At 42.5% G+C, this 16,160-nt stretch overlaps 1 protein-coding gene across 2 annotated transcripts in view; it reads right to left on the reverse strand.

The window, feature by feature from the left end:
- The window catches only part of ANAPC4 (anaphase promoting complex subunit 4), a 96,708-nt gene that overhangs the window by 8,266 nt on the left and 72,282 nt on the right, over nucleotides 1-16,160 (reverse strand). For both annotated transcript variants that reach the window (XM_030191251.1, XM_030191250.1), the window contains exons 22-25: nucleotides 13,139-13,236; nucleotides 5,349-5,410; nucleotides 1,545-1,583; nucleotides 944-1,045 (exon numbers count right to left, since the gene is read on the reverse strand). In XM_030191251.1, the coding sequence (XP_030047111.1) occupies nucleotides 944-1,045; nucleotides 1,545-1,583; nucleotides 5,349-5,410; nucleotides 13,139-13,236 (301 nt within the window). The remainder of the gene's footprint in view (nucleotides 1-943; nucleotides 1,046-1,544; nucleotides 1,584-5,348; nucleotides 5,411-13,138; nucleotides 13,237-16,160) is intronic.

A 16,160-nucleotide genomic window follows, 5' to 3' on the forward strand; every position in this document is an offset into this window, starting at 1 on the left:
AAAGTGCTTTGAAAATATGCCTCATAGTCAACAGAGGAGGACTTGTACTATATTATGGTCTCAATTAGACCAACTTGTTTTACTTTATTATACTGTAATAGATGGGTACTGCTTTCATGACACTAGTGATCATGGCTCATCTCACTACCAGTCATGAAGTACACCAAAGATATGACCTGAAACATCCTGCGGGGACACTATCAATGTGGGCTACCATTAAGATGTGTTATTTTACTGTTAGTCCCAGTTATTAGTAATTAGGTCTCATCGCATAAAATAGGACCTGTGCTAAAATAGAACAATATTATGTCTCAATCTTAGCCCCTAAATGATAAATAGAACCAAAATTCTACAAAAATATGTTTCTTCTTTAAACCACTATGACTTGTTTAGTAATTGTAACAGGACAATATAACAGTATTATAAAGAAAAATCATCTAGTGTTTAGAACACTGGACCATGGCTGAAGTATAGTTTAGTTTAATTTAAAATTTTGCTTTACCAACTTTCAATCAAATGCACAACATTGGATTACAACGTCTTGTGACATAATTTTATAGATTCCCTTTGCCACTGATCTTTCGTATGCTTAGGCATATCTCTATTCCCCCAAGCCTCCATGATCCAGCTGACAAGGAATGTATCTTAACTTGGCTTTCTCAATTACCAAATTTTAACAATAGGTGGCAGATCACTAATCATCATAAACAAAATGGCAAAAAACTGAACTGAGCCCATCAGATACAGTGATGTGGGAGGCAAAAACTTTTTTGTATCACAGTAGTCTGGTTTTGCTCCTACTTTTGCATATTTTCTGGAGTGGCTGTTCCTTCTGGCATTGCAGTTTAACCAACTGAAAGCATTTCATAGTGTGATGAAAGTTTTCATGAAATGTTTTTGAACGAACATTAGCTTTATGTCTACATTTTCACCCATTTCTTACTTAGACACATCTGTTGGTCTCCTCAGAATATAAATCTTCGAAGTTGAATTTTCCAACATGGGGAATATTATGTAATGTAGACTGGACGATTTGTCATTCCAGCTGAAAGGAAGGAAATGATAAAACAAAATATTGACTTACAACCAATAGTGTTATAACAACTATTAAAAGCTAAACACAGGCTGATTCAAATAATCAGATTGTTTGAAATTTAATAATTCCTTACAAATGCAGCATTTCAGAAACTTAGTTCAGCATTCTCATGTATTCTGATTCTACTAAAAACACACCAAGTGTAGTGGCAATGCCAAAAATGTTGACAGGGTTTGTAACTTGGGGAAATAACCCTCCATGTAGTCACAACTGAAGGTGCATGGCACCACAGCTCAAAGGAAGTCTGCTCTGATTGAGCTGGAAGCCCAAAGGAGAAGAGGGATACCTCTGGGTAAATATTTCCCCCTCACAAAATACGAAAGGCCAAGGGACTTCCTATTGCAGCTGTCGAGCCTGTGGTAAGAGACCTTCCAGAAGAAATACTGAATACTATAGACACCAATTATAGTTAAGTTTTTAAAATGACAAAGATTAGCAGCATACTTACAGAAAAGGTAATTTAATCAATCTTGGAGAAGATTCTTCACTGAAGTTAAAATATAAAGTCAGTTAATAAGTACAACAATTTTTTCAAGATCATGTGGCAAACGCTTGCAAATTCTGCAGCAGTGTTCTTAACATTTTCCATCAATTACTTTAGCAATGGCAGCCAAAAAAGCAGATAGCATGTTAGGAATTATTTTAATTTCATCTTTTGAGTTACTGTATTTGTTTTCTATTGTGGTGAGGAACAAATAACAGAAAATCCTGTATGTACTGGTTGTGCTATATGTCTTTTGTCTCTGGGAATTCCAAGTGTGGGGTTTCCCATTGGACAATACCTACAAACTTGTTTAGTTGGAATATATATATATATTTTTTAATATATCTTTATTAATTTTTAATCAAATTAACAATACAGTTACATTTGAATAAGCAATAGGCTGAGGTTTGTCTGGATCAGTGAATCATTAATCTTTAAAAAAAAAAAAAGGTCATGGATAAATGAATGTTTCTATCACTTTTATGGTCTTGTACAAGTTTATGAGAAGTTTAAAGTTATTTATAGATTGTCCTATCTCAGCTATGCACATGTTGTATGTTCTGAAATCTGGTGCATTCATGGTTACAGCTGTATGTGAGGGATGTGGTATCCAGGTTAAAGACACTGGGACAGGTAAGTATGAAAGATACTGGCTTACTGGCAAAGTAAACACAGGCACCTTACTTTTCCAAGTGAGAGTAATCTGACCTCTTTGCCCACCTGCGTCCATTACATCCAATGTAAGTTCTTCTACCCTGATTTTCAAATTTAAAATTACTGAGCAATATTTTCTTCCTGTGTCTCCACAGGTAGTAAGTTCTCTGTTATATGAATTTTGTAAATATATGGAACCATTTCTTGATGTTTCCCATACAAATGCTGCTTCTGCTTCATAGTGTAATACTATTGCATGTGGAACTGTAATGTAATTGTTTTCAAAATACCATGTACTAAGTGTAGCTCCAGGACATTTAGGGAAATACAGCGACATATTTCCTTTCCTGGATCACATTTCTCCCTATCATATGGTAAGTGTCTGTGTACAGGTTTCTCAGAAACTTCAATAGCAGTAGGGAAATTACACAAGCATGTGGGTGGAGAATATAAAGGATTCATTTATAATTCTGGTAAGTTTAGATCTGCAAGTGTAGCTAAAACTTGGTAAGGATCAAACAAATCAGGTTCTTGCAAAGGGACTGGTGTAGGATGTATGTGTATATCTGCTCTAGTTTGTGTACTAAGAATAGTTTGTTCAGTAGATTGTGGTATTTCAATTCTGAAGGTTTACTATTTCCTTCAGTAATAGTGGTAGTGTCAAAGTTCCACAACAACAACCTTCTCTTACAAAATGTCAAAGAAGCATTAACCTTTCTTTGATAAATTCTTAACTGCAATGTTTTCTAGGTTTTATACATAATGCATGTCTCTGTGTCATTTGCATATTAATGGAACATTTGAAATTGAAGTAATCCAGAATGTGACTTGTCCAATCACATCATATTCCATTTGGTCATTTGAAATTAGCACTGAAATATCAAGCTTACACTTGTTGTTAACATTCACTTCAAATTTAACTATAACATTATTAGAAATTGAATGGAGAAGAAAACAGAGCATATCATAATGCCTTTGTATCGCTCCATCATGTGACCACACTGAGAATTGTGTGCAACTCTGGTTGCCACATCTCAAAAACAAATATAGCAGAATTAGAAAAGGTACAGAGAAGAACAATTAAAATATCAGGGGTACAACTCCCCTATGAGTAAAGGCTAAAGAAGCTAGGACTGTTCATTTTGGAGAAGAGATAACTAGGACATACAATGCAATTATTAAGTAATACATTTAAAACAAATTGGAGAAAATATTTTTTCACTCAGTGCATAATGAAGTTCTGGAATCTGTTACTGGAGAATGTGTAAAAAGCAATTAGCACTGCTGGGTTAAAAAAAAAAAAGGTTTGGACAAGTTCCTGAATAAACTCTTAAGGAAGGCTTGGGGGATGTACTGCGTATCCCTGGGTGTAAGTGGCTGATTATTACAATTGTCCAGTTCTTGCTGTGTCTGAATTAAGTGGAACCGACATTTCAACAAACCCTGAAGAAAGCCACAGCACGACTGAAATGTCAGTTCCAATTACTCAGACGTGGCAAGCGACGGACAACTGCAGCAATTATGATGCCAGCTGCCGATGATCAGAAGCAAACACGAGTGCTAGAGGCTATTAGTGCCATACTATCACCTGCGTTTGCTACACCCCATGATCAGAGCCCCCGAGTGCATTTAAATGTGCTCGCAGGCTCTGACCGCAACTAGCATGCAAAACAGGGTTCTTACCGCAAGTAGCATGCAAATGCATACTAAACATATACCACCCCAATGATCAGGCGGCGCGCCAAACCCTACACCAGCTTGGAGCTGGCGTTAGGGTTTGCAGACCATTGGGGAGGAATGGTGAGCAGGTCCTCATTTCCCCCAAACAGAACCCCCTCCCCTTGCAGGAGCAGAAACCTGGACCCCCACCCTACCCCGAAGGAGTAGAAATTCGGACCTCCCCCCACCCCAAGCCAGCAACACAGGGGCTGGAGGTCCGGTGAACCTCCAGTTCCCCTGACCCCCTCAACACAGAAAGCCCTGGTGGCCCAGTGAGCCGCAGACCAAGCTCCCCCCTCCCAACTTGGTGATCTAGCGGCCCTCTTCCCCGCCCCCCCGTACCTTTAGTATTGGAGGGAGTAGTACACTCCCTCCTCTTCCAGCTGGGCGGGGCTTCATACCATATAAGGGAGTTTCTCCCTTATATGGTGTGAAGCCATGCCCAGTGCACCCCAGGATGCACTGGGCAGGGCTGAGCGCCGCCATTTTCAAGGTGGCAGTGGAAGAGGTGGGAGTGTACTACTTCCTACTCCAACAAAGGTACAGGGGTGCAGGGAAGAGGGCTGCTAGACCACCAGGTTGGGGGGTGGCTTGGTCTGTGGCCTACTGGGCCACCAGGGCTTTTTTTTTTTGGGGGGGGGGGTGCGAAGAGGCATTAGGGGAGCTGCAGATCCACCGGATCTCCAGCCAACCCCCCCCCCCCCCCCCATGAACTTGTGTCCCACAGACCTCCAGCCCCTGTGTTTGACAGGTCTGGGCTTTTGACATGCATACATTTGCATGCTATTATCTCTGATCATAGGGGTGGTAAAGCCCGCACTCTTTTGACCATCTGGTCATCATACATATATGCCCATATCCTCAGGACACTTGTAAATTATGCAGCAACTACCTAATTATGGGGTCCTTTTACTAAGCTGCAAGAAAAAGGGCCCTTCGGTAGTGGTGGGGGCCGTTTTTCCCGCTCGCAAGGAACCTTTTTTCCACAGCTAGTAAAAGCCCTCCCACCCCCAAAAAATGGCCACGTGGTAGGAGAACTCTTACTGCATGGCCATGCGGCGGGGAGCCCTTACCACCACTCATTGAGGTGGTAAGAGCTGCTGCGCTAACCCGGTGGTAACAGGGCAGAATATCACCACACAAGCCATTTCGGGGGGGGGGGGGGGGGCTCCCCCAGAAATGGCGCACGGTTGGGGGCTCCCCCAGAAATGGCGCATGCTTGGGGTGGGACTACTGCCAGCGGTTGCGTTGGGCCAGTGGTAATCCTGGAACAGCAAGTGGTAAGCCCGTGCAATTCCTCCAGCAGCTGTGGAATTGTGGGAGCCTGAGGACTCTGATGACAATATGTAAATTACATATGACAGAACTAACGCCAGATTATTAATAAAATGTTACCTTTTTGAAGCTTTATATAAAATCAGAGAGATCACCTGTTGCACTGACTTTCCAATTATATCCTAAAAGACAAAAATATAGCATACACAACAGAATATATCTACAGCTACCAAAATAAATTTGCTCCAGCAAGAGATTTAAGCTCTTGGAACCTTGCTGAAATTTATAGTTCACTGAAAGAGAAAACTGTGATGCTGTAACAAAACCACCGACAACAACAAAGTGCTCTGTGCGGTTTGGTGGGGATAGCAAAGGAGTTCCCTTCTGATGCTAAATAGTAGTAGTAGTAGTAGCCCTAATTGGAACTACTACTGCTTACATGTGCTAACTAGCACATACATGCTGTTACATAAATTGGAACTGAATAGTTGGGCTGCTCTAATAAAGCACAATTTATTAAAAATATTATACATGTAAAGAGGGTGGGATAGGAGGGAGGGGGTTTGATTTTCTTTGTTATAGACTCAGAAGGCCATAAGAACCAATGATTCCTGGTTGGAGATATCACGTGCTGTGGTGCATTATTTACTGTGATTCAGGGGACTGCAGGAGGGCGGATGGATTGGGGTTTATGTGATAACTGTAGACAATCTTGTTTTCTGTTTGATAATAATTCAATAAAAAAGTTTGAACATAAACATATTATATATGTAACACATGAAACATATCAGTCACAAAACGCATTTCATACATTACAAAAGTATACAATGGAAAGGATTCTAATGAACATCAGATGCATATTTCTTTTCACCAAAAATCAATGGGGTAAGAAAAAACTCCATGTATCTTTAGCAAAATGGAAAATATTTACCTTTTATCAAAATAAATCATTAATAGCAGTCTTTTTCATTTTAATACCACAACTGAGGTGCTAACATTTAAAAGAAAAAAGTAGGATTTACAGGGTACATAAATAATAGTAGCAACCCTCTCATAAACTATACATGGAAAAACTTTGTCTTACCTCCTGATTTTCTTTCCTCAAGGCCAGCCAGACCAGTTCAGAACTCATGGTTATGCCCCTCAGGCAACAAACGGAGACAGACACTTACGAGCTATGTATGAGCTCTGCCTTAAAAGAGGCCCTATGAAACTCCAGCAAACCAGTATTCCTGTAACAAAGCATATATTGGACCCAAATCAACCCTCCACAGCACAAATCTAGCAGGAGGAGGAATCCAGTGCTCAAGTTGGCGTCAACTGTCTCCATGATAACCGAAGAGGTCTTAAGTCCTTCTCCTTGTCACCAGAGTCAGTGGGGAGCTCACTGCAACCAATAGGTGGGCTTTGGAGTGGTCTGTCTGGACTCCAGGAAAGAAACTTAGCAGGTATAAGACCAAATTTTTCTTTCAAAACAATTCTTAAACTGGTGGGAAGATGAAACCCCTGCCAACACTACAGTGGCCCTGAAAGCAGCATCCTCTTGGACATCTAATTTATAATGCTTGGAGAAAGAGTGAATAGAAGACCACCTGGCAGCTCTACAAAGGGGAAACTGACTGAGTTTCTGTCCAAGACGTCACCGTTCCTCAGGTAGAATGAGCTCAAAGACCTTGAGGAGGTCTTTGTCCATTGAGAATATAGACCAAACCAATTGCCTCTTTTAACCAGAACACAATAAGCACCTTAGTAGCTGCTTCACTCTTCTTAGCCTTTTGAAACAGAAATGATTTGACGTGACATTAATTCGTAACCTCTAAATACTGTAATAGAGGTCTCTGCACATTCTGAAGTCATCTCCCCAGTCCCCTTAATGGAAGACAGCATCACCATCTGATTAACACAGAAAGCCAACACCACTTTGGGGAGAAAGGAGGGGACTGTCTAAAGGGAAACCCGTTTCTAAAACATAAAAAAGGAATCCTGACAAGATAATGGTTGCAACTTCAAAACACTTCTAGCGAAACAGATTGCTACCAAAAGCATTCCCTTTAAGGTCAGATCCTTCAAAGGCATACTCTTGAGTGGTATAAAGGGCACTGCTGACAGAGCCTTTAGCACTAAATTGAGATTCCATAATGACACTACCAGATGCAATCGTGGCTGTAAGTGCGCCACATTTCAGTGAGCCCCCAATGAGGTTCCTTCCAAACAACTGCAGAAACAAGACAACACTATGACTTGAATGCTCAAGGCCAGGGATAAACCCTTCTTTAAGTTGTCTTGCAAGAAGACTAAAATCTGGGTAACTGAAGCATGAAAAGGAGCCCATTCTTTCTCCTCACATGAGAGATGCAGCCAGACCTCACATTCTAGACAGGCCACTGGGTGGGTACATGAAGTCTCTACATCCCACCCCCTCCACTCAGCATCAACAACAAAAAAAAAACATTAAATACCTGAACTGGTAGGGATCCCCCAAGCCTCGCCAGCTGCAGAGGTCCTCCAGAGCAGGAACAGCTTCCTGTCCTTGCTCCAGCTGGTGGCACTGTGCACGTGCTGCCGCGGCCCCCTCGTGTGTACAGTTTTCGTATGCAGAAGGGGGAAGGCAGCGCGACGGCAGCTCACACACAGTGCCATCGGTTGGAAAATTAGGAGAGGGAGCTGTTTTTGCCTCTGGAAGACCTCTGTAGCTGGTGGGGCTTGGGGATCCCCACCAGCCATTATATGGGAACTAGAATTTTGGGTAGGCCTAGACCCAAACGGGCCCACCCATGGCTACACCACTGCCCCCCACTATGCCTCAAAGACTCTCCAGATTCTAGCACAGGCCAAAGAGACAGACAGTTTCCCCAACAAAGTTATAACCACCTCCTCTGATTAGCCCTCACAAGTCATCTCTCAAGGGCCAAGCAGTAAGACAAAAGGGAAATGGATCATTCATGATCAGTGGCCCTTAAAGACAATGATGCTTCTTGCCTTAGGCAGCACCAAACTGTCTCCCGCTTATAGCCAAACGAGTCCACATACCAAGGATACCTGGGCCAATTTTGTGCCACTAAAACTACCAGAGAGTTGCACGGGGACAGAAATCCAACTAGTCCCCGTGGGAATCTAACCTGTCCCCACCCTTCCCCATGGGGAATCAAACCCATCCCCACCGCAAGTAATCTTCTCCATCCCAGTCCTCAGCCCACTAGCCCCTGCCGCACAGCAGTCACCTTGCTTCCCCCCCACCACCAAGAGAGAGATGTGCATGAAATATTTATTTTTATTATTTTGACTTATGAAAACCATTGTCCCTGAAACATGCTCAAAACAGAATAATCCATTTGTACAAAAGAGATGAGGTGAAGATGTGATTCCATGCGCCCCAATGAAAGGAGAGTTTAATTTTACTTCCAATCTTTATAACACTAGGCTTCCCAAGGCAGATTACAACAGTTACGATGAACCCTCAGTAAATAGGATATCCTCACTGAAATTTGGCTATGTATTACTGTATTGTATAGAACAGTGTAGAAAAATGAGTACAAAACATAGCCTTTATTAGTGCTGTTTCTACCAGCAATAATTTTTGAAGCTGTTTTAGTGATATTCAGTTTTTATTTCATGATATTTATATCTACATATGGGAAGCTTTTAAATAAATTAAAAAGCTGTCAAGTAAAAAAAAAATCTTTTGTTCTCCACTTTTTAAGGCACTGCCTAATGACTGGAAAAGCTTTTGACTTTACAGATGGATCACGCATAGGCAGTCCCTTATTTCTAAAAATCTGTTGCTAATGTTTTCCGCTGAAGTCTCATAAGGCCGCCGTTTGAAGTCTTGACAGCCATTTTAAACAAGTGGAGGCAGTGAGGCAGTCCAGCGGCAGCGGGCAGGAAAGTGGGGGATCTTTTCTGCCCCTAAGCAAGCCATTAGGCCACCAGGGTGGCTTCAGGTATCTGCAGGGAGGAAAAGCATAGGTCAGTTCAACACTGTGGTTCTGCGGGAACCCCACAGGACCCGGGTCCGTCCTCATGGGATCCCCATGGACCTGAAGGAAATCACCGCGGGATTCCCGCTGCCCCCGTGCAGCTCTCTACTACCAACCTTACCTTTTGCAGTAGTCAGCCCAGCCAACATCTTAGGAGAGAACACATACAGCAGTCCTGACCAGGGCTCTCTTTGCAAGAGGTAATCCAGCCCCACTGTCCCAAATTCTCTCTTTTGACAAATAAGGGAACCTTGGCATTCTGGCTCATCACTATGAGATCCATTACTAAGTCCCTAAATGGCTGTGGATCATTGTGAAGGCCTTGTTCGAGAGCTCCCATTCCACCGGATCCAAGAACATTTTTGCATTCCAGTAATAAAAGCCACTGACAATACCCTCAAGTAATTCTTGTCCCACTGAAAAAGAACAGATGCCTCTGTTGCCACTGGCAGACTTTTTGTCCCCCCTCTCACCCAGTCAACTGAGATATGCCACTGCTGTGGCACTGTCAGAACAGACCATCTGCCTTATCCTGCACCACAGCCTCAATAGCTAGAGTCTCCAAATAATTATCAGCCAGGACCACTGACCCTGAGCACATTGACTCTAGCAATGAGCCTACCCCCCGAGGCTGGCATCCATTGTTACCATCAATTAACTTGGAAATTCCAAGTCCATTCTCTTGATCAAATTGTGGTTCTGGAGACACCAATTCATACTGATCTGGACTTTTGCCATCCATAGTAGATGCTTTTGGTAAGACTGGTGCTGAGCTGACTACCTGGAGAGGAGAGATGCCTGCAGGGAACGCATATGCGCATAAGCTCACAGCACCAGATCTAGAGTCACTGCTCTGGACCCTAGCAACTGTATATAAATCTCATGCATAAGGCATCTTTTTTGTCAATAAGGCCCAAATTTGTGATTGAAACAAATCTTTTCCTCTGGGGAAGGAAGACCTTGCACACTTATGTAATGAACTGTGTCCCAAGATATTCCATGCACTGCAAGGGCTGCAGCTTAATTTTCTTGAGTATGACCACGCAAACTAGGGATTGCAGCAACTGTACCATGCGAATGGTAGCTTGATGACTCTTCCTCCAAATTGGCCCTGATTAGTGAATCATCCAGATAGGGGTGGATATGAATGCTTTCCCTGTGAAGCCCTGCTACCACCATCACCATTACTTCGGAGAAGGTGCGTGGTGCAATAACCAGACTGAATAGGATCGTTTGAAAGTGGAAATGCCGACCCTGAACAGCATAGCTCAACTATCTCTGATGAAGTGGCCACACCGGAATATGCAAATAGGACTCCTTCAAGTACAAAGCTGTGAGGAACTCTCCAACTTGCACCAACACAATGGAACGTAAGATCTTTATCCTGAAATGACTGGTCCTCAGAGCCCAATTCACAGGCTCTACATCCAGAATGGGTCAAAAGGAATTTTCCTTCTTTGGGACCATGAAATAAATGGAATGATCTCTGGACTTCTCTTCTTTCTAGATCAGATTTACCATCCCCAACTCTATCCACCTTCCCAAGAAAGCCAACACTTAAGCAACGTAAATTAGTGAAAAGTTTTGTAAACTCACTAATCTGAAACTCAAAAGTCAAATCTGAATCTAGCACCACGCCCAGAACTCTAGATTTATTTTCTATTTTCAGCTATTCGCCTGAGGATAAAACATCCTTATTTAATATAATTGTTTGAAAATTGCCAAACCAAAGCAGTTTGTTTTTCTATTTAGAGGGACATTTTCGGTATGATGTCTAAATCCAATTTTGGACGTTTTGCAGAAAATGTCCAAAATCCACTAGTGAATATGGCCATTTTCAAACCAGAAAAATGACCAACTTTTTTTTTTTTGTGCTCAGTTCATCTATCTTTTAGGACCATTTGAAAAAAAGTATCCAAGGAAAAAACGAACAAAAACAAGCCATTGGGATGTATGGGGTCCAAGCACTCTTAGTAGACTGGCCACACAGACATCCCAGATCATCAGCTGGGGCATCCTAGGGAGCACTGCAGCAGACTTCACATACGAGGTCCCAGGTACACATCTCACATCCCCTTATATTGTAAGGTGAGCCCTCCAAAATCCACCAAAAACCTACTGTACCCAACTGTACACCATTACAATAGCCCTTATGTCTGAAGGTTACCTATATATAGGTACAGTAGCTGTTTGGTGAGTTTTGGAGGGCTCACACATTCCACCACAAGTGTACCAGTTAAAATGGGTCTGGGTCTCCTTCTCTACAGTCCACTGCACCAACCACAAGGCTACTCCAGAGACCTGCTTGGTGCTCTAATAGGACTGGCCATAACATCTGAAGCTGTCATAGAGGCTGGGTTTCTTGCACATCTTTGGGGGATGGGAGGCAGTCAGTGACCACTGAGCAAGAAAGGGGGGGGGGGGGTAATGCCTTAATCCCTCCAGTGGTCATCTGATCATTTAGGGCACCTTTTTATGACTTAGTTGTGATTGAAACAAGTCTAGACCAAAACATCTACCTTTTAGCCCTGGACATTTTTGCTTTGTCTAATCCTCATTTAACGCCTGGTATAAACCCTTTAAGATCTCCAGAGATGGGAATATACAACGTAATATCATCCATCCACATATATATAAAAGAGCGGAAACCCATTTTGAATAGTTTATTGACTAATGGGGCTTATAGAATATTAAACAATACTGGTGAGATTGGAGATCCCTGGGGAAACCGACAACCTGGCACCCATGAAAAAGATTGGGCATGATTCATTTTTACCTGATAAGAACGATTCATTAAGAAACACAGAAACCATTTTTTTTAAAACTACACAACCTACACCATCTACACCATAGTAGCTTAGTAGGTTCGACAAAATCTCATGATCCACCAGATCAAATGCACTGGACATGTCAAACTGCATTAAAATTACTCATTTGCCCGAACTGATTGCACCTCTGATCTCCGATAATACCGTAACCAAAACTGTTTCTGTGCTATAACCTTGTCCAACTCCAGATTGGGAATCATGCAAGATATTAAAATGATCTAGGTAATCACTTAATTGTATTACAACTAGTCCTTCCATCACCTTAGTTAACAATAGAAAAGAGACTACAGTCATACATAGATGGCTTGTGATGTTAATTTTAAGCTTGAATAGTCTTTGTGTAGAATTGCGTCCTTTACCCACATTTTTGTGTTTTGATGTCAACCTCTTTAAATATATCTTTTTGGGGTTGCATTAAGTTAATTAATATTTTGCACTCTTGCCTACCCTTTTTTGTGCACATTTCCTAAAAGATGACATAGGTCTATCTAGTTGTAAGTTGTGCTGCACCCTATATGGTATGGACAAAACACAACATTTTGATTCCTTTCCTTACTGTAATATGTAAACTTTAATGCACTGGCCCTTTCTATACTGTATACTAGGGTCACCAATGATATGTGTATTGCAAAGCATCCCTGTGAATCATTATAGACATCATTTAGAACTACTAGTTGGTTAGCACCTTTTTATGCACATTAATCATGTACCCACGAACATATATTTTCTATTCTTCTGATAAACAGCATATATTGACTGTAATTCTAGAGAGGTAGCTGCGTTAGCCTGGATTAGGAAAAATGACAGTGGCACTTTACAGATGAACCAATCTGAGGCATGAATTTTCTAGAACAAGAGAGTGGAGGACTCTGGACAAGTCACTTAAAACCCTCCACTGCCCCAGGTACAAAATAAGTACCTGTATATACTATGTAAATCGCTTTGAATGTAGTTGCAAAAACCACAGAAAGGCCCATTCCCCTTTTCCTTACTTAATCAAATCTGATCAAATGGACTCTTGGCAAAGGCTCATGCCTCAATACCTTGGCGTGTTGATATGTATCATGTCCTGGATTAAACATCACATATGAAAGATGACACTTACTGCGGGCTTCCGTAAACACTGATCAATAATCCCTTCCATCTGCCTTTTCACAAAGTGCAATGATTGCTGTGGATTATAAGGAAACAGCAAGGGACTGTCTGCAAAGAAAATTATTTTTTTTTACTGGAATTAAAAAAGCAGGTTTTTCTACATCTACCTCTAACAGCAGGTAGGAAAATACTTACCTAACCATTTTGCATATATTATACACACTGCTTTACTCCAGTATTATGTTAGAGAAAATAAAAAAAGTGGACAGTCTAAAAAGCAGTGGGTATAACAGGAATGTCAATGAGGAACACTGCTAGCATTGATAATACAGTTTAGGGTGCAATTTTCCAACTGTCTGCATAATTTGTATCTACAGGCTTTGTATAAAGTCTCAAAACAAAAGTCATGTAGTAACTTGCTTTAAAACTCGCCATGGATACAATGTATGCATGCTCACTAGCACCTTATTTTTCCTGCAAGTAGAATTTTTAAGGAAAAGTATGTGTGAAGATTTGAAAATATAATCTATACATTAGGTTTCCTCTCTAGGCCATAAGCAGAGATAAAACAAAACAAAGAAAATAAAATGACACCTTTTTTACTGGACTAACGTATCTTATTTTCTTTTCTTGTTTTATCTCTATTTATTACCTTACCTTAAAGTGGACTAACATGGCTTCCATATCACACCTCTCTAGGCCTAAACCCCTCCCAGGAATGCCTCTTTTCAATGTTGCTAAAACCATGCCCCTGAAACTTTTCACCACACTGAAAGGGCAATATTCAGACCAAGTGGATAAAACACTTTTTACCCACAAAAATGCTTTGAAGCTTAACCTATTGCCCAACAAATTTGCAATAATGACTTAAAACCATTCCTGTATCATGCCAAGAAGATAATGAGGGTTGGGGGTCCCTTACTCAGTGGTTGCCAGGAGTCAACTCTGACTCGAGGGCACATCTGGATCTGGAAAGTATTATTATTAAAAATATTCTGCCTTGGTCTGCAAATCATTCACAGCTACTCTTCACCAGCCAATCGTTGAGATAAGGGAATACATGAACTCCCAGTCTATGTAGTGATGCTGCAACTACCGCTAGACATTTGGGGAAGACCCTAGGAGCTGACACGAGGCCAAAAGGCAACACGCAGTACTGAAAGTGATGTGTTCCCAGCCAAAACTGAAGATACTTTCAGTGGCTGGAAATAACGGGATGTGAGTATATGCATCTTTTAAGTCCAGAGAGCATAGCCAATCATTTTTCTGAATCATTGGGAGAAGGGCGCCCAGGGAAACCATCAACTTTTCTCAGACTAGGAATTTGTTCAGGGCCCTTAGATCCAGGATGGAACGCATCCCCCCCCCCCCCCCCCCCCCGTTTTCTTCTGTACACGGAAGTACCTGGAATAGAATCCCCACCCTTCTGCCCTGGTGGTATAGGCTCGACTGCATGAGCCTTCAGAAGGGCTGAGAGTTCCTCTGTAAGTACCTGCCTGTGCTGACAGCTGAATGAATGAGCTCCTGGTGGGCAATCTGGAGGTTTGAGATACCATATCCGAGATGGACTATTTGTAGAACCCACTGGTCAGGGTTATAAGAGGCCACTTTTCATGAAAAAACTTCAACCTCCCCCCCCCCCCCCCCCCCAGCAAGTTATTCGGGATGGACACTTTTACTGCGGCTATGCTCTGCTGGAGCCAGTCAAAAGCTCGTCCCTTGCTTTGCCTGGGGAGAAGCAGGGGCCTTTGGCACACACTTAGACGTGAACGAGCACGCTGGGGTTCAGCCTGAGTAGGCTGCTGAGCTGAAAGGGTTGTAACTATGCCTAGGATAGTAATAGGAACTCCTCCTTGGCTTGCCAAAAGTCCTCCTAGCTGAGTAGACTGATGCAGAAGTCGCCCGGTGGGAGACAGAAGAGATTGTATTAGTATGTTTTTTTATTTGGTCTGCGACCTCCTCAACCTTCTCCCCAAAAAGGTTATCCCCTCAGCATGGGGCATCCGCCAACCTCTGCTGAACAGAATGGTCCAAGTCAGAAACATGCAGCCATGAGAGACTGCGCATTGCTATATTTTCAGCAGAGATCCTGGATGCCACATCAAAAGTGTCATAAGTGCCCCTGGCCAAGAACTTTCAACACGCAGACACTTCTCAGGTGTCAAATCCTTCAATGCCCGGGAGCTCTAGGCACCATGCGTCAAGGGCAACCGATGATGTTTCTTGGCCTTTGCACGAAGCGTGTTGCTGAGGCTCCTCAGTGATGACGAGGACGACGTTGAATCCACACATTGCCTCGGGGTCGGGTGCAACGATGGATAGTCCCGGGGGCCGTGCACAGCAGGAGGCCTCAAGGCAGGTGGAGACCCACTCGATGCTTCACTGCTCCCAGGGTCTAGCAGCAGCCATGCTTACCGATGCTCCCGATGCTAGTGTGATGCTCAATGTCAATGCCGACGCCTCCAACCTCAATGCCAATGCTGAGGAACCAGACTTGGCTCCAAAAATCCTCTCTTGTTGAGCCTCTCTGGAAACCTGGGTTCTCTTCTTCATGCAAAGACAGAGAACACAGTTAGTGGGGCTATGGTCGTGCCCAAAACACTGTAGACACCAAGAGTGGGTGTCTTTCCCAGACACTGGCCGACTGTACTGAGTACAGTGCTTGAAGCCACTGGAAACCTTCGTGGACATGGAAGGAAAAACTTCCTCGGCTAAATCAAACGAAGTGATGGTGCCTGGAAAAGGGGCAAGGCATGGCAAAAAAAGAAAAGGAAAGTTCCCAGCCGAAGTCAAGGCCTAAAAGTGGCCTGATGACAAAAAATAAAAGGAAACTTAAAACCGGCAAAACAGCTAAAAACTTAAGGGAAAATTAAAGGACAGAGGTTCCACGACAGGAACACAATACAGCATGAAAAAAATGAACAAAAACAGCCAAAAGGCACAAAAAAGCTCTCTAAGATCGAGCGATGTGAGGAGACGGTAAAAAAAACACGCCCTCTCCTCACCACAGTAGAAAAAGAACTGGAGACCAT

Source organism: Microcaecilia unicolor, chromosome 2, assembly GCF_901765095.1.
Source record: "Microcaecilia unicolor chromosome 2, aMicUni1.1, whole genome shotgun sequence".
Classification (NCBI taxonomy): Eukaryota; Metazoa; Chordata; class Amphibia; order Gymnophiona; family Siphonopidae; genus Microcaecilia; species Microcaecilia unicolor.